General features: G+C 34.9%; 1 protein-coding gene across 2 annotated transcripts in view; it reads left to right on the top strand.

Moving 5' to 3' along the window:
• Nucleotides 1-4,353: 4,353 nt before the first annotated feature.
• Nucleotides 4,354-25,624, top strand: part of LOC106467857 (carboxypeptidase M-like) — a 27,737-nt gene continuing 6,466 nt past the window's right edge. The window contains exons 1-7 of one of the 2 annotated variants that reach the window (XM_022396063.1): nucleotides 4,389-4,492; nucleotides 8,101-8,241; nucleotides 13,128-13,323; nucleotides 16,675-16,772; nucleotides 23,312-23,484; nucleotides 24,185-24,384; nucleotides 25,159-25,332. In XM_022396063.1, the coding sequence (XP_022251771.1) occupies nucleotides 13,128-13,323; nucleotides 16,675-16,772; nucleotides 23,312-23,484; nucleotides 24,185-24,384; nucleotides 25,159-25,332 (841 nt within the window). In that variant the 5' untranslated portion in view covers nucleotides 4,389-4,492; nucleotides 8,101-8,241. Of the gene's footprint in view, nucleotides 4,493-8,100; nucleotides 8,242-13,127; nucleotides 13,324-16,674; nucleotides 16,773-23,311; nucleotides 23,485-24,184; nucleotides 24,385-25,158; nucleotides 25,333-25,624 lie in introns of both variants that reach the window. The other variant, XM_013928237.2, reaches the window with a different exon arrangement.

The following is a 25,624-nucleotide window of genomic DNA, read 5'->3' as shown; positions in this document are numbered from 1 at the left end:
GTAAGACACTAAAACCTTGTGTCATGCACAGTAAATGGTACCCCTGCCAATAGGGATATAATGTTATGAGATTTAAGCTGTTTAGCCTAAACATTTATGTTTTCATGTTATAATTTGTGTTCATTTTCGAATGAAAGAAGCACACTTTATATTTATTTCCTAATTTTTATTGTGGGTACAAGATTGATCAAATCTACCAAACCTGTACGGAGATTCATTACTGAAAATAACAGGTAAAATATAAAGTTTTTTCTTAAAAAACGTTTGATAACTATCTGGACATTATAAAGATTTAACATGTGAAATTTCAAACTTTTCTGATGCATAAAAGTATTTTTAATCTGGAAATGAAAATTACTTTGCATGTTAGATAGGCAACATGCGAAAATTAAAAAAAAAGGCATGAGAAAACATTGCTTTACAAACCTTAAGATTTAATTTAAAAAATTATATTTTGTGTAGGAAAGCATTGTATTGTTTACTGATAATGTGCCAAATTTCGTTAACATTCGCTTACCAATTTAATAGGTATAACATGAAAACTATAACATGCATAAAATGGTTAAGAGGTCGGTCCCAGGGACCAAGCCCGTGCTGAAAGAGTTAATGATTAATTATCCGCATGATGAGACATGTATTGTATGAGTCGTGGCCATCTGTCATGATGGCCTAGAAATATGTTCTCTACTTTGTAATCATCCATTATGGCCACCTGTATGGTATTGAACTATAGTTTCAGCCCTCAATAACTTATTTGCACTCTCTGGTGACACTTTGTTGAACTATGACGTCATGGCCCCTGTCATGGCGACCTAGCAACGCGTCTTGTGGCAACTTTTGGAACTATGACCTAGTCATCTTTGATGTTTCTCACCCCACCCCCCTCGCTGTGGCTGCATCCTTTGGATGCTGAAGTGCCTCCCTAACTACTAACCTCAATCAAAATTCGAGATTTTATATCTCGTGTATTTTTTAATGGATTATTATGAAATTTATAATGTGAAGTAAGAGTCCAGTAGAGCACATCCACTGAGAATATATGATAGTTCGGATTACCACAGTCTGAGCTACAGAAAGTGGAAAATCGTTAAATTATCACTCCTGTTAATAACAGACAGTGTGTTCTGCAGGTTGTTTTGGCTGTACAACACATTAATGTGTGTCTTAATTAGCTCAAATCATTACTATTTTTACAGAATCAGAACCTACAATGAAGTGGCCAAACAATAATACTTCGTTTATACATTGTTGGATAACAAAGAAATGATGCTATACCATCATATAATACAAATGTTAAAATCGCTGTAATGGAAGATGAATTATATTGTCAACGTTTGGGTCAGAGAACTTCGCTAACATTTGAAAATTACAAAGATTCAAAGTAGTGCTCACTGACCCATTCAAATGCCCCTCCCTCCCTTTTCTTCTTCTTCATATTGTTGCGTCAGCGAGTCACATGACCACTGTGACGCCACGCGTCTAGAACTATCCTGTACTTTGGCGAATGCTCTAGTATTTACTAGATATAGGGTAGTTGGGTATATATAAGAGGGGGACAACGTGACGCGAGAATGTAATGTGTGTGTAGATAGTGAGTAATTGAACTGCAGTCAGAAGTATTGTAGACGTTCGTTGTTACAGCGTTTGTTTAGCGCGATTGTTGAAGTTGAGTGTATCGGTAAAGTTATATTCGGAAAGAATAAACCAGTTTTATTAAGTAAAGACTTGTGTCGTTAAAGTTTCGTCGGAACGAAGTTACGGAAAGTTAATTAACAAACGGAGACGTAACAATATGTACCATTTTACATGTATCTTTATGAAATCTAAGTTTATAATTGAAAAAAAAAATCAGTTAAGAAAGGTTTATCATAATTAATTCTTGGAATCTTTATGACTGTGCTGTACCTAGAAAGTGATCTTAATTCCGCGAAATGAAACAAAAACGCCATTGTTTCTGATACAGTCATTATTTCCCCCATGGTAGAGTACTAGACGGAAGTGAGGCAAGGGGAGTTTCTTTTATGAACCGATTTTAAATCTCCAATAATTTGAAAAGCAGGGAAATTAATACGTACATTGGCATGTTTGCTTTAAAATAAAAATTTTTATGAAGGTCGACAATGGTTAGTATACTAAAATGAATAACTGTCAAGACTAACTTCAACCGAAATGGTGGGCATTTGGAGTAATCAGAGAGCAACATCAACAGATATAGTTGGCATTTGGCGTGATCAGAGAGCACGTGATGACTGAAAATTGCCCGATATTGATGCCCTACTTATTTATTCCGTCTCACGGAACCCCTAAAGGGACAATGTGAAAAAATAGCAACAACAAAAAAACGAATATCTGACTACTGCAACCTACCCATGTGCACTATTAGTCGCGCTACACTGGGACTTTTGGTAAATCAAATAAAAGTAAATGAAAAAAAAAAACTACATGTATGAAGTTGTACCTTTTTGTCGTTTGACAAGATTGTGAGAACGTGGTGGTAATTTCTTACTGTCCCGACTGGCCACACGTTGTGTAGATGCATAAAATACTATCTTGTACGCGCCACTTAGTATCTCGTGAGCACGAGATTTGAATTTTTTTTCTCGGTGTCCTTTTATAAGTTCTGTAGGAATAAAAAATTGTTTCATAAAAATTAAAGATATGATTACTTGTATATAACATGGAATTTGCACACACATAAACAGAATATCAACACACAAAACGATCTTAAAATCATTAGCGATGCTCAAGTTATCCATCTAAATATAAATTAATTGAATGATTTAAAATGGTTTCATACAACAAGCAGTATTAGTTAATTGTAAGATTAAAAACACCTTCATACATCAAGAAGTATTAGTTAATTGTAAGATTAAAAACACCTTCATACATCAAGAAGTATTAGTTAAATGTAAGATTAAAGATATCTTCATACATCAAGAAGTATTAGTTAAATGTAAGATTAAAGATATCTTCATACATCAAGAAGTATTAGTTAAATGTAAGATTAAAGATATCTTCATACATCAAGAAGTATTAGTTAAATGTAAGATTAAAAATACTTTCACACATCAAGCAATATTAGTTAAATGTACGGTGTAATATATATTCCATACATTAATCACCATTAGAAGAACTTGCTCTATGTTATTACCCTTCATAGGATTACGCCTCAGAATTAATCCCATGATCAAGATTTTTTTTTTTAAAAAAAGGTCATTAGAAATACAATCACTCCATAAGTTAAATAAGTTTTTATAAACTTTTCACTTGAATTGTCACAAAATAATGGACAATTGTTTACATGTGAAAATTAAAACTATTCTTGTATCATCAACCACATGAGGGGTTATAAGATGTTGTTCATTGTTAAACAAAATTTAATTTTGATGTGAATACATCTTTTAACGCCTACACTTGTTGTTATACCTTGGAAGTTTTTAACTAATATCGTAAAATTGTCAGTTATTACTAAACAGTGAGAAACAGATATACAGAATGTATTAGATAAATACACGGAACGATGAGAAAGATTAATGAATTTTTATAAGCACATTAAACAAGAAAGAGATTGATGTATTATATAGATACATTAAAATAGTTAACAGTCATTGTGTTAGGCTAGTACATTAGACAGTAAAATAGATGAGTTATATAATAGGTTCAACAATAGAAGAGATTCCTGTATTATGTAAACACATTAAACAATAAAGTGATTGATGTATTATTATACAGATACATTTAAAATAGTAACCAATTATTGTGTTAGACTATCACATTAAACAGTAAAATAGATGAGTTATATAATAGGTTCAACAATAGCAGAGATTCCTGTATTATGTAAACACATTAAACAATAAAGTGATTGATGTATTATTATACAGATACATTTAAAATAGTAACCAATTATTGTGTTAGACTATCACATTAGACAGTAAAATAGATGAGTTATATAATAGGTTCAACAATAGAAGAGATTCCTGTATTATGTAAACACATTAAACAATAAAGTGATTGATGTATTATTATACAGATACATTTAGAATAGTAACCAATTATTGTGTTAGACTATCACATTAAATAGTCAAATAGATGAGTTATATGATACATTCAACAATAGAAAAGATTCCTGTATTACGTAAATTAAACAATAAAAGAGACTGGGGTAATATTTAATCAGATTATTATTGAAATACATAACTTATAAACAGATAGGATTTGGGTTTTATGTCCAAACTTTTATTAACCGAAGGAAATAAAGAGTTAGTCCCTGTGTATTGTTTTTTTTCAACCAGAAAGGAAATGTACTGATTTTCTATACGGAAGCATGTGGACAGTATTAATCATTGGCATATGACGTGTATCCAGCCAGGGTGAGTAGGAACGAGATTATTTTGTGTATAGCTCTTATATAAGGTACCGGTAATGAAACACTGATACAGCCCATCAGTACTGCGTCAGGTCTGAAGTATTAAATAAAGAACAATCAATAGAGGTAAGTTTACTTAATGTCTATTATAGATAATGTTTTACATTCTCGACAATAAGTAAAATGACTGAATTGTGCTTCGCATTAGACTGGGCGTAATTTAGTGGTCAACATGACGGACAATAGATCGCATCCCGTTTCCGCAATATATTTATTCGCGCTACGCACTTTAGAGCCGTGTGTGCGTTATAAGAGTGACAGTCAAATCCCATTATTCAATTAGACTAGTTCGTGCTGCTGACTAGCTGCCTTCCTTCCTATCTATCAGTTCAAAATTAGGGACGGCGGTAGCTTTGTGCGAATATCATTACCTCTAAACATTGTAAATTAATTTAGTTAGTTATTTCATTTCAATCACCAAATAAAGAAACGTCTAATTAGCAGTATTCATACCTTAAAATGGAAAAAAAAAGTCAAACTCCAGTATAAACTATGACATTTATTGTAAAGTAACTTGCAAGTTCCAGTTTACTGACATAACAGTTTATTATTAATTTAAAAAACAACAATATTGTATTAAATCGCATTGATTTAAATTTAATAACTTCAAAGTAGTACCTAGTTCATACAGATCTCACTTCTAATTACTATCCAAAGACTATGAGGTTCCTTTCATACTTTCGCGTCCCCTGTTTAATAACCATCTAAATGCTATGGGGTTCTGTATATTAACTGTTTCACTTTCATGTCCTTTTTTTAAGGACTGTGGGGATTCTTGTATTACATGCCTGCTTTTACACTTTCATCTCCTCTGTTAGTGACTATCCAAATACTGTAGAGGTTCTTCGATACCAGTGGGGTTGGGGGGGAGCAGAGCACAAATGACCCATTGTGTAGCTTTGTGCTTAACTACAAACGAAGATGATATACAATCTAATCTTTATAAATATCTTGAATATCAAAAATTACGCATAGACTACATGCAAATTGGTACTTAGTTCACTGAGAGAAAACGAATAAAATCAGTAAATCACTCCCGTCTAATTGTTTCACATAATAATACTTTCCACATATGAAACGTAACGATGCTTCAAACCAGCTTACATACTGAAACTGTATTCTCTGTTGTATTTGCATAACATGTAGAAAAGTGTTCTAAATGAGCCAGCAGCTGCTATCTACTTGTGGTATTAATAAAATATATTATTCATTTTGTCTGTAATGACTTTAATTTTCTTCTCTGATACATCATGTAATGCAAAACTAAAATGTCTTTTATTTCAACCCGAATATTAAGACGATTGTGAAAATAAACATTTTATTTCGGACGATTATACGTAATCCATCTTCAGCGATTTGCTGTGAAAATAATTAAGTTATCAATTAATGTAATAATTAAAACTGAAAAAATATAATAAAATGTAATATATATATATATATGCAAATACAACGAGGATAACTGTTTATTTGTTGTTAAGCGCAAAGCTATACAATGAGCTACATGTGATTTGCCCATAACGGGTATCAAAACCCGGGTTTTAGCGTTATAAGTCCTCAGGTTTACCGCTGAGACACCGCGAGCAATAGGGAGAGAAACACAACAAAAAGAAGCAAGGGAACAGTTAGGGCCGAATGAAAGTGAACACCTAAGACAGTTTCAGTTGATAGGATCTAGTCTGTATCGATTGATTAACACTGTATCTTTAATTGATAATACTGTTCATAATTTATCCAAAGTGATATGGTGGGCAGTGTTTTCCCTGGTTAAGAATGTCGGATGTGAACAGATTTGTATTGAAGATCCGGTTTTTGTGGAGACACCTAAGTGTTATGAACATGCACAGCAAGATATCGTTTAGTCTTTCCAATGTAGATGGCGCTCTTGACATATGAGACCAAAAAAGGTGGTGAAAAGTCTTTCAATATGAAAGTGGGTTTAAAAAATACTCTGAATTTAGACTAAGGATAAAACTTGTGTATTAATTTAACTACATTTACTTTGAGTTTTAGGTTCTTTTTACCAAGGTTGAGAAACCAAATACTGGCAGACATCCGGTAACACTGAGTGGTTTGATTTTAGAATTGAACTTGGTTTTTAATAAATTACATGTGTGTTTTTCTAGCAAGGTTTGATGGTATCCATTTATTTTCAAGATGTTGTGTAAGAAGGTTAATACAGTGTGGAGAGACTTATATTCAAGCAGATTGTGGCCGTGTATGGCCAGGTGGTTAGGGAGCTCGACTCGCAATCTGCGGGTCGCGGGTTCGAATCCCCGTCCCAACAAACATGCTCGTCCTTTCAGCCGTGGGGGTGTTATAACGTTACCGTCAATCCCACTATTCGTTGGTAAAAGAGTAGCCCAAGAGTTGGCGGTGGGTGGTGATGACTAGCTGCCTTCTCTCTAGTCTTACACTGCTAAATTAGGGACGGCTAGCGCAGACAGCCCTCGTGTAGCTTTGCGCGAAATTCAAAACAAACAATCAAGCAGATTGTGTACAGTTTGTTGAAAAGACAAGAAATTAGGTTTTGTTTTAATGGGAGGAAATGACACTGCCAAAGGAGACTATAAAACGTTTTCTGTACGTAAACAGATATAGAGAAAGCGCTAATTTATTTTGTTACAAGGACATCTGGAAAATGGTGAGTATATTTTCTAATGCACAAATGATTTGTATATTCAGGCGTCGCGAGCTTAGACACGTTCATATTTGGATATGTGTTGTTTCGAGCAGAAAGTAACGAAGGTATCATTCAAATACTTTTTGTAAAGAAGAGGTTTAAAGCTAATAAGGCAGTCTCTTAAACACGAAGGTTTAGGAAAACATAAAAGTTCCCCGGAGGGTCAGCGGTAACCTTACGGACTTATAACGCAAAAATCCGGGTTTCGATTCCCCGCGGTAAACACAGCAGATAGCCCAATGTGGCTTTGCACTAAAACAAACAGTAAAAGAGGAAATAAAAACAACTTACCCTACGCCCTATCGTCTCTATGATCGGCTCTCGTGCTTACAATCTAGTCCCCCAGTGGCTCAGCGGTAAATCTGCAGGTTTATGACGAAAACAATCGGATTTTGCACCCTGGTGGTCAGAGCAAAGATAGCCTATTGTGTAGCTTTGGGTTTAACAACAAACAAAACTTATAATCTATCTAAATTTTCGGTTACTATTTTATGCCATTTAACTACTAACGATTTCCCAAATTAAAAAGAGTTGTTTTATTCTTCCAAAGAAATCGACACTTTTCAAACTTCCGAAAACTATGTGATGGCCAACTTTGACATTACCACCATTTTCACTAATATAATTACAAAGAAAACCTTTTACCGCTTTTCTCACAAGATACTAAACAAACCAAAGCTACAACAACTCCTTAACCTCCCTACCAAAACAGGCCTAGCATGGTCTGGTGGTTAGGGTGCTCGACTCGTAATCTATAGGACGCGGGCTCGAATCCCTGTCACCGAACATGCTCGCCCTTTCAGTCATGAGTGCATTATAATGTGATGGTCAATCCCACTATTCATTGAGAAAAGAGTAGCTCGAGAGTTGGCGGTGAGTGGTTTTGACTAGCTGGCTTCCCTTTAGTCTATCACTTCTAAATTAGAGGCGGCTAGTGCAGATAGCCCTCGTGTAGTTTTTCGCAAAATCCAAAACAACCACTTTTTTTTTTCAGTAGCAAACTGTATGACGAGATAGATGGCGCTGCGGAGGGTTCACCCTTAGGTTCTACACTCGTCAATATATTTGTTTGTTTTCACAAGCCCTCATGATTAGGAGACTACCCTAGTAACTTCAAGCCTGTCCTTTACTAAAGGTATGTAGGTAATACGTTCATTATTTTCCGCCCGAAACAACGCTTTTCCAAATTTTTAATGTATCTAAACCTGTAAATTAGGAAATAACCTAACTTTTCTTTTGGACATGTCCTTGTAACAAGAAACACTGTCAATTTCTCTACGTCTGTTTACAGAAAGAACACTTTTTCTCATCTCTTCACAGATTTGGTCTGTGTCTTTCCCTTCCATTACAACAAAACTTTATTTCTTGTCTTTTCAACAGATTCTACAAATTTGCTTGAACGACCAGACTCCCCAAAGTTCTTATACAACATCTTGAAACGAAATGGATACCGTCAAATATTGGTAGAAAAACTCACACGTAATAGATCAAACACTAAGCTAAATTCTAAAATCAAACCACTCAATGTTTCCATAAATACTTTATTGTTTCCCCAAAAACCGTATCTTTTTAATCGCAAAGAGAACAGTGGCCACTATATCACTTTGTATAATTTCAAAATTCTTAATCTAGGCACATTTGAGGGAAGTATTAAACAAAGAAGCACTGATAATCAACCAACATAGACCAACTATTTTACTGTCAGCTTCTGTGTATTAAAACCGGTTTGCTTATTTCTTTATTCACCCGTAACTTTACTGTTATTTTCATTTTTGCTTTGGCCCAGCATGGCAAGGTGGTTAGGGAGCTTGACTCGCAATCTGCGGGTCGCGGGTTCGAATCCCCGTCCCACTAAACATGTCCCCCCTTTCAGGCGTGGGTGCGTTATAAAGTGACGGTCAATCCCACTATTCGTTAGTAAAAGAGTAACCCAAGAGTTGGCGGTGGGTGCTGATGTCTAGCTGTCTTCTCTCTAGTCTTACACTGCTAAATTAGGGACGGCTAGCGCAGATAGCCCTCGTGTAGCTTTGCGCGAAATTCAAAACAGACAATCAAGCAGATTGTGTACAGTTTGTATTGCCCTGAAAGGGGTCGGAGCAAGTGCGGTTTACTCCGACCCTCGTGTAGTACTAACCATCAACATTCAAGGACAACCTATCATGGTACGGAAGGGAGGAAGAGGTCTCAGAGCACCTGACCCTCCTAGGTCGCAAAGACCTAAATTCCGATCAGGAGAGAGGCGGTGTACAGTTTGTTGAAAAGACAAGAAATTAGGTTTTGTTTTTGTTTTTCTTAGTTTTTCTCTCCACATTCTATGTTTATATAAAGTTTATTAAATTTTTATGTTCTAATTGTCAGATTAAGCTTACATTTGAACTGTCTTAGCAGAAAAACGATGAAGACGAATTACGTGTAATCCGAATCATTCGAAATAAAATGTTTATTTTCACAATTGTCGTGATCTTCTTGTTGAACTTTCGCTTTATCTGAATCAAGAGCATTTTAAGTTTGTTTCCTGTAAGCATATAGCTGCACAAAGGGATATCTATGCTCTGAATTGTAGGGTTATAAGCCTTCTAACTTACCTCTGATCCACTGAGAGGAAGCATGTCAGTTTTCTGACTTGCAAAGAAACACTTTGTTTAAAACAACTATAATAAGTTTTCTGGCGTAAGGTTTAAATATTTATTGTATAATGAAACGTAATAAAATGAGATTTGAAGAAAAAAAGAAAACGATCATTGTTTTCAAGTGTAACAGGTATTACTTTGTATCTTTTATACATTAATCACTGCTATGCCTGATCGGGTGTGAGAGAAGATTGTTACATTAATCACTGCTATGCCTGACCGGGTGTGAGAGAAGATTGTTACATTAATCACTGCTATGCCTGACCGGGTGTGAGAGAAGATTGTTACATTAATCACTGCTATGCCTGATCGGGTGTGAGAGAAGATTGTTACATTAATCACTGCTATGCCTGATCGGGTATGAGAGAAAATTGTTACATTAATCACTGCTATGCCTGATCGGGTATGAGAGAAGATTGTTACATTAATCACTGCTATGCCTGATCGGGTGTGAGTGAAGATTGTTACATTAATCACTGCTATGCCTGATTGGGTGTGAGAGAAGATTGTTACATTAATCACTGCTATGCCTGATCGGGTATGAGAGAAGATTGTTACATTAATCACTGCTATGCCTGATCGGGTATGAGAGAAGACTGTTTATTTGTTTTGTTGATTTCGTGCAAAATTATCCGAAGGCTATCTGCGCTAGCCGTCCCTAATTTAGAAGTAATGGACTACAGGGTGAGTAACTAGTCAACACCGCTCATCGCCAACCTTGGGCTACTGTAATCGAATACTAGGATTGATTATCACATTATAACGATCTCTCGGCTGAAAAGGCATATTCGACGATAAGATTCGAATCCGAGACACACAGCTTGCGAATCTAGCATTCTAACTACTAGGCCATGTCAGCCATCGTAGAAGAGAAACAAAAATCTTAAACTTAAACTGTATTTGTATTATAAAATAATTTATCTGAGCGGTAATTTTTGTTATTTATTCCATGTTATAATGTCGCTCCGAATACAAAGAAGCTGTATCAATAAATGAAGCCACTTTGTATGGGCTTAACTTCATGTGAGGGCCCCTTTGGCTTAGTTTTATGATTGAACACTTCTACGACTTGTATATATATAAATGAGGGAGGACTTCTCCGGCTTAACTCAAATTCAAGTTTCGGATATATGCGCAAGGCTACTCGAGAGGTATCTGTGCTAGGCAGTTCGTAATTTTGAAGTGAAAGTCCAAATCTTGGACTAATCGTTTACCAACTAATAATGGTATTGACCGTTATTAACATTATAGCATTGCCACGGCTGAAAGGGTAAACATATTCGGGGACAGGTTTCGATCCCACGACCTATAGAAATTGGCAAGGCGTGCGTCCTGACATTAGGCTAAAAGCATCGTGTAAAAGTAAGATAAAAAGAAAGGAATTTAAGGCGTGGTTTACAGTTATTTTTAGGCTGGTTTGAGGTTTATGGCAGTCAAATATTGTTTAGTCTCTGCTGCTAATAAAGTGTAGCATGAACTTCATTAAAATGGTCGAACTAAAAGACTTAGTACTTTTGAAATCGTTATTAGATATAATAAGTTAGAATAAATCCTTAAAATTCTCAAAAGTCTCTGATGTGGCATAAAAATTTCCCATAAGTAGTTTTTCTTCAGGTTCCAAACAAACCATTATTATGTTAACATCAACTGTACAGACGTTTGACGCGGGCCACTGCTACGCAACTTAAAATGTAATAATTCAATGCACGCGGTTGCGATTCTAGCAGTATTAGTTATTTCATAAATATGATGTTTTAATTATTTTGTATCTAACTTTAAACAATTCTATTGTTTAAATATTAGTATAAAAGTGAATAAACACTCAAGAAGAGTTTGTATGATTCCGATCTGAATACGAACACAATGTCGACAACACAAAGATAGTTTCCTTTTATTCTGAATAAGAATTCAGTACCGATCACACGAAATTATTACTTCCTATTGTGAATAAGAACGTGGTGCCGAAATCAGTTACCTTCTAAAGTGAATACGAATACAAATCCCAGCAACAAAGATAGTTAGCTCATTGTGTAGTTACCAAAACAGTGCCAACCACGAAGTTACTTACCTCCTAGTATGAATACGAATACAAGTCGACCACGGGACGTTTAGTCACCATTATAATTACAGAACAGTATAATAATCTACAACGTGATTCAAAGCTACTATTATTCAAAAACTCTTTGATATAAAGGGTAAAATTCCTTATCAAGTGTAGTTAGTTATTTCTGATTTATGAATAAATGTTCAAGATTAGAAAGTAGCAGAAAACAGTTAGTATGTGTCTATACATCTGTCAAAAGTTATTATAACAATATAATAACATACACAGAAGTACTCTGTGCTTTTTCAGTACAGCAAAGTACCAGTGCCTGTTTGTTTGTGTCAGAATTTCGGCAAGCTACCTAAGGGATAACGCCTAAAGCTAGCCCTAATTTTGTGCTGATAGACTAGAGGAAAAGCAGATCCCAACCCCCAACTCTAGGGCTATTTTAGTCTCATCGAATAGTTGGGTTTGACCTTCACTACTGTAGAGTCAACTTTTTTGGAGGCCAGCTATTGGTCTTAATTTAGAATGTTTTCAGTTGTGTACCCATTTTAACATTGTGTGTTATTTTTATTTTAATATTATAAACAAGAAACAATACTTATCAATTACATTGTTGAACTGTTCCGTACAACATTTATCTCATTGCTCGTGTAGCGATGATCGCACAATTAATATAAATGAACGTAGAGTATCTCGTCAATCCTCTATTCCTTTCTTAATGGGTCAGTCGTAAGTTTGCAGACTTACAATTATGGTTTTCGATTCCCCTTGGTGGACAGATTGCAAATACTTCATTGGGTAGTTTTGCACCATAATAATAAAATAACATAACTTAAAGTTCGGGGATAACAGGGACCTATTGGTCCACCTAGGTTGTCCCTATCAAATAGATTGCGAAATTGTACGTTAAGGGTGTTTCTCTTTTAGCGTAGCATGACATAGCCTGGTGGTTAAGGCACTCACTTGACTCGCAATCTGAGGGTCGCGGGTTGGTTCCTCCATCACCGATCATGCTCACCCTCTCGGCCACGGGGGCGTTATAAGGTGACAGTCAATCCCACTATTCGTTAGAATAATAGTATCCCAAAAGTTGGTGATGCTGGCTAGTTGTCTTCATTCTAGTCTATCACAGCTAAATTTAGGACGGCTATCGCAGATAGCCTTCATGTAGCTTTGCGCGAAATTAAAAATAAACCAAACTCTTTTAGCGACGAGGCAACGTAAAAAGTATATGAGTATTAAGTATTGAATTATATTAACTTTCAATAAGAGTGACTCTTGCAATGTTGTTTTACTATAGAAGTGATTAGTAAGAATTCTTATTTCAATTACTTCCACCAGATGGGGCACCTCGGGTGGCATATCAGATTTCTGCTATCTGCTGTTGTTACTTTGGCATGTGAGGCGTCTGAACAACAACTGATTGACGTGGATTATCAATATCACCGATACGACGACATGACAACTCTGCTACAGAATATCACCAATAGGTTTCCAGAGTTGACCAAGCTTTATTCCATTGGACTTTCAGTTGACAGTATGTTGAAATTTCTGCATGGTATAAATCAATGTAAACCCAATGAAAATCAACCTTTATTTTCTTTTAAAATATTTAGCACTTGTATTTCTTCATAGTACGCCATCTAATAAGGTAATATATTTTAAACTGGATCACAGAGAATTTAGTGTTTAATTACATTATCTTAAGAGAGAAAGAAACTCCTTTTTGCTGATGATGTATAAGTTTTACTTGACTTTCATACTCTGTTAGTGTTAAAACTGTCCGCCACAAACAATATAGCTGTCTTAGAAATCTGTAATAAGACTGCTAAGAATCGTGCGTTTAAAAAGTCTAGTATTATTATTATCTATGAGAATTAAATGGAAACTGGGCCTTAGGAATGTAAATCCCGCCTAAAATATTTATTAAATTCTAGATGGCACTTTAAATTACGCTCTTTGCTTATGTATGTTATAAACTGATCACCAGGAAAATGCCTTGATGAATTATAGCGAAATAAACCTTATTTGTGCTTTATTTACCATAATTTGGTAACTTCTATTTTCAACTTGAATGGTACTTTAACCGACACATAAGCTAAACGTCTAGGTCAAAAACTCAACGTTCATCCATGGTATTCCTAACCATTCAGTAATACTCACTACCCATATATATCAGCACCTCTTAACTGAAGTCGAAGAGTACTGAGCGTGTTCAGTGACATATTGCAGCTGGTACTTTGGGCCTTGTGATCCGCAGCCCTATTTGTTAACCATTAAGCCACGCATGGCTCCAGAGCTAATGAAATATATATATATATATATTCTCTACTTCTTCCTCTATGGAAGGTAAAATTTCGAGAGTGAGGAAAAAACGCAATTTAATATTTTACTTATTCCATTAAATTCCATAAAGTTTCGATACATGTAATGGTTTTTCAAGATCGACTGATGTGATGACGAATTAATGTTGTTGTTTTTTCTTCTTGTATTTATGAGTTATAGGTATACAGATAAATAACTCGCATCGTTTAAACAACATTACCAAAAGTAACGATTCTTTGAGTACAAACTTAGTACCCGAGAAGTTAAATATTTGAAAAGTAAACAGCTGTTTATTGTCTGTAATGTCCCCCAATGATTCAAGTCCTTAGAATATTTGTTTGTTGTTGTTTGAGAAAACTGCTTACATAAATTATCTACAATAATTTTATGTGGTTTATAAGTCATGATGTTAGAATTCGTCTGTATACGTTGTTATTAAGTATATTGATAGAAATTACTTTTATGTGGAAATCTTTCAATCTGACTCGTTTCTACATTTATAAATGAAAATACCTCACGGTGGCTGGAACGATGAGTTGAGAGCTTATAACGCTAAGATGCATGATTCGATTCCTGTGTTGGGTAAGCACGAATAACGCAATGTGCTTAACAAAGAACAAACAAATAGATGAAATTTTCACTATAACTTTCAAGTTCTCGTTAATTCTGTTCTATATTTTCAATAAATGATAATTTCTATTTAATTTGTAATAGCTTCTCATGTGATGTTTCGTGTTGAATTATATAAAAGGTTTTATTTGATTTTGCTCTTGGAATTAATTTCTTTAATTTTATATATTCGGGTTTATATCCATCAATCCAAACGAGTTGTTTTTTTTTTGTTGTTTTTTTTGAAGAATTGAAGATTCTTGCTCTTGGAATTAATTTCTTTAATTTTATATATTCTGGTTTATATCCATCAATCCAAACGAGTTGTTTTTTTTGTTTTTTTTGAAGAATTAATGATTTAGTTTATTTATGTTTCAGACTTGCTTGACTTTGTGTGGAACTCAGTTTAACCTAATTTATATAATTATTGTAATGTCATGATATTAACTTTCAACTACACAGTTATTCTAATTAAAAGACGTAGTACAAGTTTACGTACTGAATTCAATTCATTTCGTGTAATTTCATGTTAACTAAAAAAAGAGTAGATAATATGAAGACTAGCCATAGAATTCTTTTTGTTTCTTAGCTTACGGCCATTCATTGAAACTTGTTGAGTTCACAATATAATACATTGTTTTGTTGTTGTTTTTTTTGTTACGTAAATATTACTTCGCTTCGAAGAAAACCTGTTGCTGTAAACACTTTGAATTGCGGTGAATGGATTGGAACCAGGATTCTGCACGCCTTATAATATACGTCACTAGGGGACATTACATGTTTAGTGACTATATTTTATTACTTGAAAGTGAATTGGTGAAAAATGCATTTTACTCGTGCACCTATAATTATGATAAATATTCATTATGATAAAGGGTTGATTACTAGTTGGAAGTTAATACAAAAATTACATGTTTTCTACGCAAAACATGTAAGTGGCAGTTCATATGGTGTACGTATGTAAACAGTTTTATATGTGTTTTGAATAACAAAATTGGAAGCATATTTATGATACAGTTTGTAACATAAACGTTAGTCCAATAATATTGGGTGAGTAAAGTAGGGCCTGTTGTCATATCTTCACTTTGATTTTGATAAACTAGAGTACTCTATCTCATTTTTAAATTTGCGAATTTGCGCTTAAATACTTTTATTGGTGATATAACTAATAAGATCTTATAGTTCAATATAAGTTCTCGTATTTTGTTTAAAGTACTCGCAAAAAGCGTAATAGTAAATACATACCAGTCAAAATATTTATATATAATCCCAACTTCACACATGATATTCATTCGTTATTTGAGCCCCTTCACTTTTAAAGGTATTTTCGGCTGTAATCCCATTAATGCTTTACAAGGTCAACTCAACTTAAAATGTTCAAATGCGGCTTAAATTAATACACTAAATATTATTACTATTAAAATGTTACAAACTATTAAGTTATCGAGAAGTTGAAACGTTTAACAAGTAACTCTATAATTAGTTATTACGTCTATAGCCTAATCAACTAGTGATCTTTATAATTATTAAGTCTAAAGTATACGTGTTTATGAAAGGGATGTTGTTTATACGGTTATAATAATACTATTCCTTTGAAATGGGCCTTTTGACGCTAGTTCGTAGTGTAAGGGGGAAAAAATGTAAGAATGGGGGCAGGCAAAACTTTTGAGAAGTATTTTGAAACTTTCCCTTCTCTCTATAAATTTGTATAAATAATCAGAAGAATACGACATCCTTAGCGGAGAGTGAATGATGATTCAGAAAACATTTCCATAGCTAAGTGCACTTGTTGGCGTTGACGCACTCCTAAACCTATCATTACGTAATGACAGTGTTCGCTTATATGAAGTATCAGGAGCTTAGTTAATAATGAACATAACAAAAATAGAATAATTTTTCATTTGATGGTGATATGGTTTTCACACCTTTTGTTTTCCTTGTTCGTGCGATGTAGGAAAAGAATTATGGGTCATACTTCTGTCTTCAACTCCCAATGAGAGACCTCTACTGAAGCCTAACGTCAAATATATTGCCAATATGCACGGAGACGAGGTAGGCCTAATATACTATTATTTCGTTAATAACCACAGGTGATGCTAGATAGTGTCTTTGTTACTGTTATCGTTAACCAAAACTTACAATAAATACGTTTTGTACTGAGAACAACGAAAGGTTCTTGGATTTGTTTTTTCTTGCATCACAGTTCAATAGACAGTATTTGCACTCTGTAAAGAAACCCCTATAATTATTAATATTTTCAAGTGTAATTATAAATGAAAGAAGTATATAATTCTGAACAACATGACTAGTATCTGTGTTATTAGTCGTCCTGGCATGGTCTGGTGGTCAGAGCAATCGACTCGCAATCTAAAGGTCGCGGGTTCGAACTCCATGTTATTTTTCAGCCGTGAGGGCGTTATAATTTGACAGATAATCCCATTATTCGTAGGTAAATAGTAGCCCAAGAGGTGGCGGTGGGTGCTTTCCCTCTAGTCAAAATTAGGGACAGTTAGCGCTGATATCTCTCGAATAGCTTTGCGCGAAATTCAAAACAAATTTTTATCAGTCACATAATTATAGATCCCATGCAATCTGCTGGTGTTAAATAAAACCTGTAAGTACACTTACTTTATGATCGAGTAAGGGTCTGGCATGGCCTGGTGATTAAGAATCTCAACTCGTAAGATGCGGGTCGCGGGCTCAAATCCTGTCACCGCCCATACCCGCCATTTGAGCTTTTATAATGTTATGGTAGTGCTATTTTTCGTTGGTAAAGAGTAGCCCAAGAGTTGATGATAGGTGGTATTGACTAGATGCCTTCATCTACCACTTCTAAATTAGGGACGGCTAGCGCAGAAACTGTTTGAGTAGTTTGAGCAAAATTCAAACAACCAAAAAAAAAAAACATTTTCTTATAAGTATATAATTCAAGTTGAAAATTACGAAATTAAGACTTATTTGTGGCAATAAACAACTTTTCAAAAGCCATGCTTGACTGAGCTACCAAATTAACATTCAAATAACAAGGAGGAAACACAAATACTAGCAGCTTTGATCTGCTCATTTCAGTACAGATTTGCGGTGTTACTCATTTCAATTGTTTGTTTGCTTGTTATGGATTTCGCGCAAAGGTACACGAGAGCTAGCCGTCTCTCATTTAGCAGTGTAAGACTAGAGGGAAGGCAGCTATTCATCACCACCCACCGCCAACTCTTGGACAACTCTTTTACCAACAAATAGTGGGATTGACCGTCACATTATAACGCCCCCACGGCTGAAAGGGCGAGTATGTTTGGTGGGACGGGGATTCGAACCCGCGACACGCAGACTACGAGTCGAGCGCCCTAACCAACTGGCCATGCCGGGCTTACACATTTCAAAACAATTGCTAGACGGAATTTATTAAAGCTTGGTACACGATTAAATAGAACTCTATAAGGATGCACTGAAGCTATCAAGACACTCTCGTGTTCTTATCCTCCTTGATATTACAACGTAAATAAAAAAAGGAAACAACTAAATATTCATTAATTACTCTGTAGATTTGCTTAGAGTTGGGATAAAATTAGATTCGATGAAGATTTAATATAAAATTTTAAACAGAAATGAGGTAAGGTGTCATTTCAATGTGGTAAAACATTACGCGTTTCCTAAATACTTGTCGCATTTAGTCAGGAAATTTAAAAGGTGCACAAGAAAACGACAACATGAAACGCCTAACATGTCTTACATATGTCGTATTAACTTATAATGATGTCCAACAAACAAGTTTCAAGTATCTACAAAACGCCGATTCGGAAATTTTATGCAGAGAATAAACTGAACTCAATTAGCAAAGGAAAACAAACAAAAGCGAATAAATTAATAAAATATTTATTTGCAAAAGTGTAGTGTATTTTGCCTATTTGGCAGCCCATTAAATTCTGTTGTGACTATACTAGCTGCTGTGGTGTAGAGAAAGGATATCCGGATAGGTTCGCACAGGACAAGGAAGGTAAGAATTGTATTATACACACTTTGAAATCAGACAAGGGTCCATTGCGGTATCCTATTATCCATTGCTCACCTATGTCACCGACTATTCCAAATTATATATTCAAAGAAGAGGACTCCCAACTTGTACAAAATTTGAGTTTCCCTTCAGTTTCTCGTCGCGTCATAAGAAATTGACACAGGTCCATCTAAAAGGAGTAGCACATGTTTATGACCCCTTGACATCCGGTTAACAAGAATGTTATAGCTACATGTAGAAAACCAGGATATGCCTTAATATGGATATATTCTGTACTAATTATAGAAGGGTAGAATTAGTAATATTTCAGCTCTGACACGCCGTACTTTCACACTCAACGTTGTAGTTAAAGTATAAAATAATCTTCAAGAAGTGAGGAATAAGAACAAGAGATTTAAAATGACATAGTTTGGTACTCCAGTAGTTCCGAAAAGAAAACAATTTACAGTGACATTAAAAAATTAACTACAGTTAAAGATTTAGTTTTCTCAGTTAATAATACAAAAAACTTCAAATGTTGAGCAAAATCTGATTCGTCAACTATATTTTTGTTCTGTTGTGTGCGTGTGTGTGTGTAATGGACTGACCCATAAGTTTCGACTTACTTATCCAATTTAGATTTGATCAAAAAAACATTTAACTTTGAAAGCAATTATTCTTTTTATAAATGTTTAAAAATCTTTTATTTAATTTTTGAAATTTGTCAGATAAACTTGAATATGGGATAGAGAACTTTTTAATGAATGTTTTCGTTTATTGCGATAAAATTGATGTCATGTGATGCCAATTTTGAGTGTCTGCCATTTTTGATTCTACAATCAATAAAGTGTCTTTCAAAACCTTGATCTGTTGCAATAGATTTAAGTAGAGTTTTTTTTATCTTAGATAAATATAATCAAAATATTCAGAGCTCTCTAGCAATGTAAAGAATGCTGTTTTTTTTATCCTTCTAAGAAAACATTCTAAATGTTTGTCTGTGTGTGTGGGGGGGGGGGGAATTAACAGAAATCCAATTTTCTAGTAAAGGATTGAGAACTACTAGTAAAGAATTTTCGTTTGTTTGAGAATTACAGCACAAAACTAGACAAAAGACTATCTAACCATCTTCTTTGCCGTTACGACCTTAATCCCAACTAGTTTGGATTCGACCAGAATTTTTGTAAGTCAAGAATTTTAACACCAAGATAAGCATGTTCGGCGACGAGGATTCGAACCCGCGGTCCTCAGATTGCGAGTCGAACGACCTCACTACCAGGCCATGCCAGACCCAAAGGACTATCTACCCATATTCCTTCCTAATTTTGAACTTTTAAACTAGAGAGAATGCAGCTAGTCAAGAGCAACCACCGCCAACTCTTACGCTGATCATACCTGACTAAGCTGTGGGGTTCAAGTGTTTCTCTTATAGCGCACCCATGAACCCAAATCCGGAATGTGAACCACGAATCCTCGAATGTATAGTTCGGGCTTACTAACTATATGGCCTTGCCCGGCTCACTACTAAAGAAAATTTGCTATCAAGTTTAGATTTTGTTGTAATCTGGATGTCAGCGTGTTGATTTTTACAAAGTTAGAACATTCTATAGTAAAATGCCATCCTCCCTCCACAATATCACTTCTGTTTCTTTGTTTTGTTCCAACATTTTTGCGCAAGGATTAACTGCGCTATCTGTCAGTAATTTTGAACTGATAGACAAGAGGCAAGACAGCTAACCAACAGCACCCACCGCCAACTTTTTGAATTGTTATAATCGAAGAGAGCGATTTAACGGTCACTCATAACGCACGCCTTCCCAAAGTGCAACGCTCTATTTTGCGGCAACGGAATCATACAGCAACACTATGAACTTATCGTCGACATTCGTTGTTTATATTTTAAGATCTACAGGATAGAGAATTAATTAAATATATTGTAAATTGGTTCACGAAAAATGCACGAAGCTGTTAATATTTCAGTGCAAAGCTACACAATGGACTATATGCGCTCTGTCCACCGCGGGAAATCGAACCTGGGATTTTAACGTCGTGAGTCTGTAAACTTACCGCTAACACATCGGAGGACAGCTTTTAATCTAGAAGTAGTTATATCACAACTTTATGTCAAGTGTAGACTGAACTCATTTCCTATAATGACAATTAATGAAAAGCGAGAAGGGATCAAAAGAGTTGATTTCGATATAATTCTGTTGCGGTTTTTCAACAAAATCAAAATAATTCTGAAAAATATATTTGTGATCATTAGTTCAGTAAGATACTTTTTTTTTACCTAATAACGTGAAGAACTAATACAGAAAATAACTGGGCGAAATCTGAATTAATCTTATGAATCTTCATATGGTCAATAAAATTTTGGTAAAACAAATATAAGAATTAAATTATTGTGTTCAAAGTATTGTTGTTGTTTGTTGTTAAGCAAAAATCTACACGATGGGCTATCTGTTCTGTGTTCACCACGGGTATCGAAACCCGGTTTTTGTACTATAAATCATCAGTCGTTTTTCTTAGTTATGTTAGACTTAATTTAGAGTTATTTTTTAACAATGTATCTTTTTAATTCATTTCAAATGTCATATTTAACTAAACGTTTGACGTCTTTCATTTTAAGTTATTGTTGACATACGGAATGATAGCTTCCTTAAAAACAATAGGAGCGGTGGAGGAGCTATACCTAGACTTAGAACATTAATCTGGTCTATACCTAGACTTTGAACATTAATGTGGTCTATACCTACACTTAGAACATTAATCTGGTCTATACCTAGACTTAGAACATTAATCTGGTCCATATCAACCTTTGTAACAAGCAATTTCCTGGCATCAAATTCGCAACAGTATATTAACGTAGTAATAAATTTCATTGCGCAAATTTCTCACTTATGGAAACAATTGCTTCTTTATACACTAATTTACCGCAAACCGTTTTTTTTTTTTTTGTAAATCCCCCTCTCCCTCCTCCACACAGAAGCTCCTGTAAACCATTCTTTTCACACACACAAAGAACATTGTATACATTCAGAGTTTCTAATATTTGTTCAAATGTATCTTACTTAAGAGAAGAAATTACCAGACTTAAAATCATTGTTACGCATAGAGATTTTGCTATTAAAATTATCGATTATGCAGTCAAGAAGGCAAGTAATTCAAACAGTCTGTCGAGTATGCAACATCAATTTTTCTGCAATAAAAGAAAATACCAACGCAACGTTTTCCACCCAATATTCCAAGTTTTTCTAATAATAAACAATAAAAGTAGTTCAAACAAAATTGTTGATCTCTACAGCAACCAAAATTATAAACATTCTTCCTTCTTTAAAATATTTGTTGCGCTTTTACAATGAACAAGGTGTTTACAAATTGATATGCTTGACTTTCTATTGGACAAACAACTTATTGTTTCATTACTCCACATTTAGTTGATTGGTATTTCTTTGTGCAACCACTTGAACATTAAAAAATCACTTTACTAATAAAAAATCAATATTTCACCCTGAATGAAAACCAAGTCCATGCGCGCAATTGTTAAATGCTTGGTAACTTTTGTTTGTATTTCCAGTTTTAATTGTGTTTAAATTCTCTGATATCACTATCAAATGTTTTGTCGTGGCACTACTAGAATGCATAACTAATTCACCTGAAATTTCTTGTTAACTTCTTTTTCCTCACTGAAGGAAGATTCTAACAGCAAACCATCTCACCTCAGTAAAGTTCTTTGTTTGTTTTGAATTTCGCACAAAGCTACATGAGAGCTATATGCGCTAGCCGTCCCTAATTTAGCAGTGTAAGACCAGAGGGAAAGCAGCTAGTCATCACCACCCACCCCCAACTCGTGGGCTACTCTTTACCAACGAATAGTTGGATTGACCGTCACATTATAACGCCCCACGGCTGAAAGGGCGAGCATGTTTGGTGGGACTGGGATTCGAACCCGCGACCCTAAATCACTTGGCCATGCCGGGCCTTAGTAAATGTTTACCTTTTCACTTTCTTACCAAATATCATTGGAACAGTTTAGCAATTAGTCTTTTAATTTACTTTCCGAATATTTACTATAATATTTTATTCACGTTTTGAAGGTAAAAGCTACATTATATTTGAAGTGGTGTCAAGCATTTGTTTTCAGGACAGCGTGTTTCCTTCTATATATTTATTATCAGCTAGAACTATAGATACACTTTCTAAAATATTATGTTTGACGCTATTTTATGTACTAAATCCTATAGAGTTTAGCGATTTCCTAATTAGAACGTTTCACGTTGAATAAAACAAGAGGGAATTCTCAATAACCGCGTCCGTAATTAGATCTCAAATCGGTCAAGAGATGGAGCTATGAGCTAAAAATTTGTACTTGAAAAACTCGGGGCCATTCTATGAGCCGCTATCTCGCGGATAAAAATATGAGCATTGACAATAACTCATACGAACTTGTATGTTTCACAGCTTTATAGTTGTTAGTGTTGGAGCCTTCAATAAAGCTGAAATGATAAAAGTCTGACTTACAACTCTAACTATGAAAGTACTTGCTGTGTAATTTATGATTTTTACTCTACATTTTAAGAAATTGTTATTGTTTTACTTTCAGTCTGTTGGAAGAGAACTCTTATTGCATCTAGCAGCTTATCTTATCAATAACTACAACAAAGATCCTTACGTCCGCTGGCTGATGGATAACACCCAGATCCATTTGATGCCATCCATGAATCCCGACGGGTTTGAAATGGCAATAGAAGGATTATGTTCTCGTAGCCCTGGCAGGTTAGTGTTTACTTAGTTTCATTTGTTACAACTGAGTGGAGAATACGTTTCAATTGCATTTTATCTTGACAGTTTTGAAGAGTGTGTCGATCTGTGTTATTAAGATTAATATTTAGCTACATTTATATTGAACACCCAGTGGCGTAAGAAGTGAAGGGCGTCTCCCCCACTTTCAATCTGTTCCAGTGAGAATGCATCAAAACAGGGAAAATTACTCGAAGACAAAGCAAGCCAATGCATACAATTTAATACAGAACCCAAGAGCTTCCCGGCCATAATGGGTGCACCTGTGATGCACATTCCTTCGTCTCCCTTGATCAGATAAACCTTGCCCCCCACACATACTTAATGTGCCTTCTACACCTCTGACACCTGAATGCAGGGATGAAAATCTTTTGTTTGTATAACATATTTATAGTTACATATTTATCTTGTAAAGTTTAGAAGAAAACATGTTTCCTTGTACCAGGCAGGTTACATTTAAGCAGTATAACTAAGAAGATAGAGTGTTTATTCTAGTTTCGGACAGGTTAGTATTTGGTCACAGTTACCTTGTACAGTTGAATCCAGATTTTTTGTTTTCCTTTTATGAACGAGTGAGTTGTTTCTACTGCTTATAAAACTGTAATTCAATAATGTGTTTCAAAATGATCAGAAAGTATGCGTGAATGCAATATTGATATAGCTTGTTATGTTTCAGAAATAACGCACATGGCGTCGACCTAAATCGCAACTTTCCAGACTACTTTGAAGAAAACCTACAAAAGGAAGAACCAGAAACAAAAGCCGTTAAGAAATGGTTAAACGACATTCCATTCGTTCTATCGGCCAATTTACACGGAGGAGCTCTTGTTGCAAGTTATCCATTTGACAATCTTCCTCCTTCCCAAAAAAATAAAAGTAAGCTCCTTGGAATTTTTATAAATATATTTTCGCAGACTACTAAACGAAAATATGTTAGCTATCTGATTGAAAACTATTTTGTACAACATCAAATAGTTTCAATCGTAACGTTTTCCAGCCAAGTTTCAGTGATAAAAAGTGAAATATGTTATAGCATACTGTTATAGCAAATTGCTTTATATGGTCTATCGAAAAACATATAATATAGTCATTATACATACAGCATGAAATGTTATTAAATCTTATAAAAACCACTTTTCAAATAGGGCATTAGTCTTTAGAAATATAAACCTCTAAGTCACTGATTCAGTAGTAAGTTATTCGAATTTCATTTGATCCGGTGGTAAGTTTTTATACCAGTATAAACCTAGTTACATTTTCAGTAAAGATCAGTCGGCTGGAGGAATGTTTACATAAATCCCAAATATTATTTAGCTATCATAAGACCTGTGACTTCAGAGGGTAAGTTGAAGGAGGGTTTAAATAAATGTTAGTGAGTTAAAACTTCACTTTTTATTAAGGCTATTCCAGATATAAACCAATTTCTTCAGTCTCTACTTAGCCCTATCAAAGGCCTTGTAGGATTATAAAGCAAAATTAACACTTTTAAAATAATGTGAAATATCAAAGAAAGAAAATATGCCATATAATTTTTCCTTTCAGGTATAATCTTAATTATTATTTTGTGTGTGTGTTGGGGGGGGGGGTTAATTCAAAAGAATGGAAAATAAAAGAGAAATTTTATCATAAGTCATGAATACCGGTTTTCAGACGCGCCTACAAGATATATTAAGTCCTTTACTCCAGACGACGATGTCTTTCACCACCTGGCTTTATTGTACTCCTCTCAACATACCACTATGCATCAAGGAAAATCATGCCGGTCGGGGATACCTGATTTCTCGGATGGTGTAACTAATGGAGCTGAATGGTACGCTGTTAAAGGTAAAGTAATAATTGTTGTTGCATAGTGAAAGTTACTACTATATGTAATGTAACAACATCCCAAGCCAATTTAGTCTACTCCATCTTGCTCTGAGCTTTACTCTTAACTTACTCGATCGTCAGTTTTGTCATTACTGCTTTTCTTGGTTGTTTGCATCTTACTCGCCACGGAGAATCGAACCTCGGACTTTTGTGTTCCAAGTCCGCAAACCTACTGCTGACCCACCGGGCACGGCCCGGCATGGCCAGGTGGATAAGGCGCTCGACTCACAATCTGAGGGTCGCGGGTTCG

Source organism: Limulus polyphemus, unplaced genomic scaffold, assembly GCF_000517525.1.
Source record: "Limulus polyphemus unplaced genomic scaffold, Limulus_polyphemus-2.1.2 Scaffold2767, whole genome shotgun sequence".
Taxonomy (NCBI): domain Eukaryota; kingdom Metazoa; phylum Arthropoda; class Merostomata; order Xiphosura; family Limulidae; genus Limulus; species Limulus polyphemus.
The sequence above is the reverse complement of the archived record's forward strand: the minus strand, read 5'-3'. Positions and strand labels throughout refer to the sequence as shown.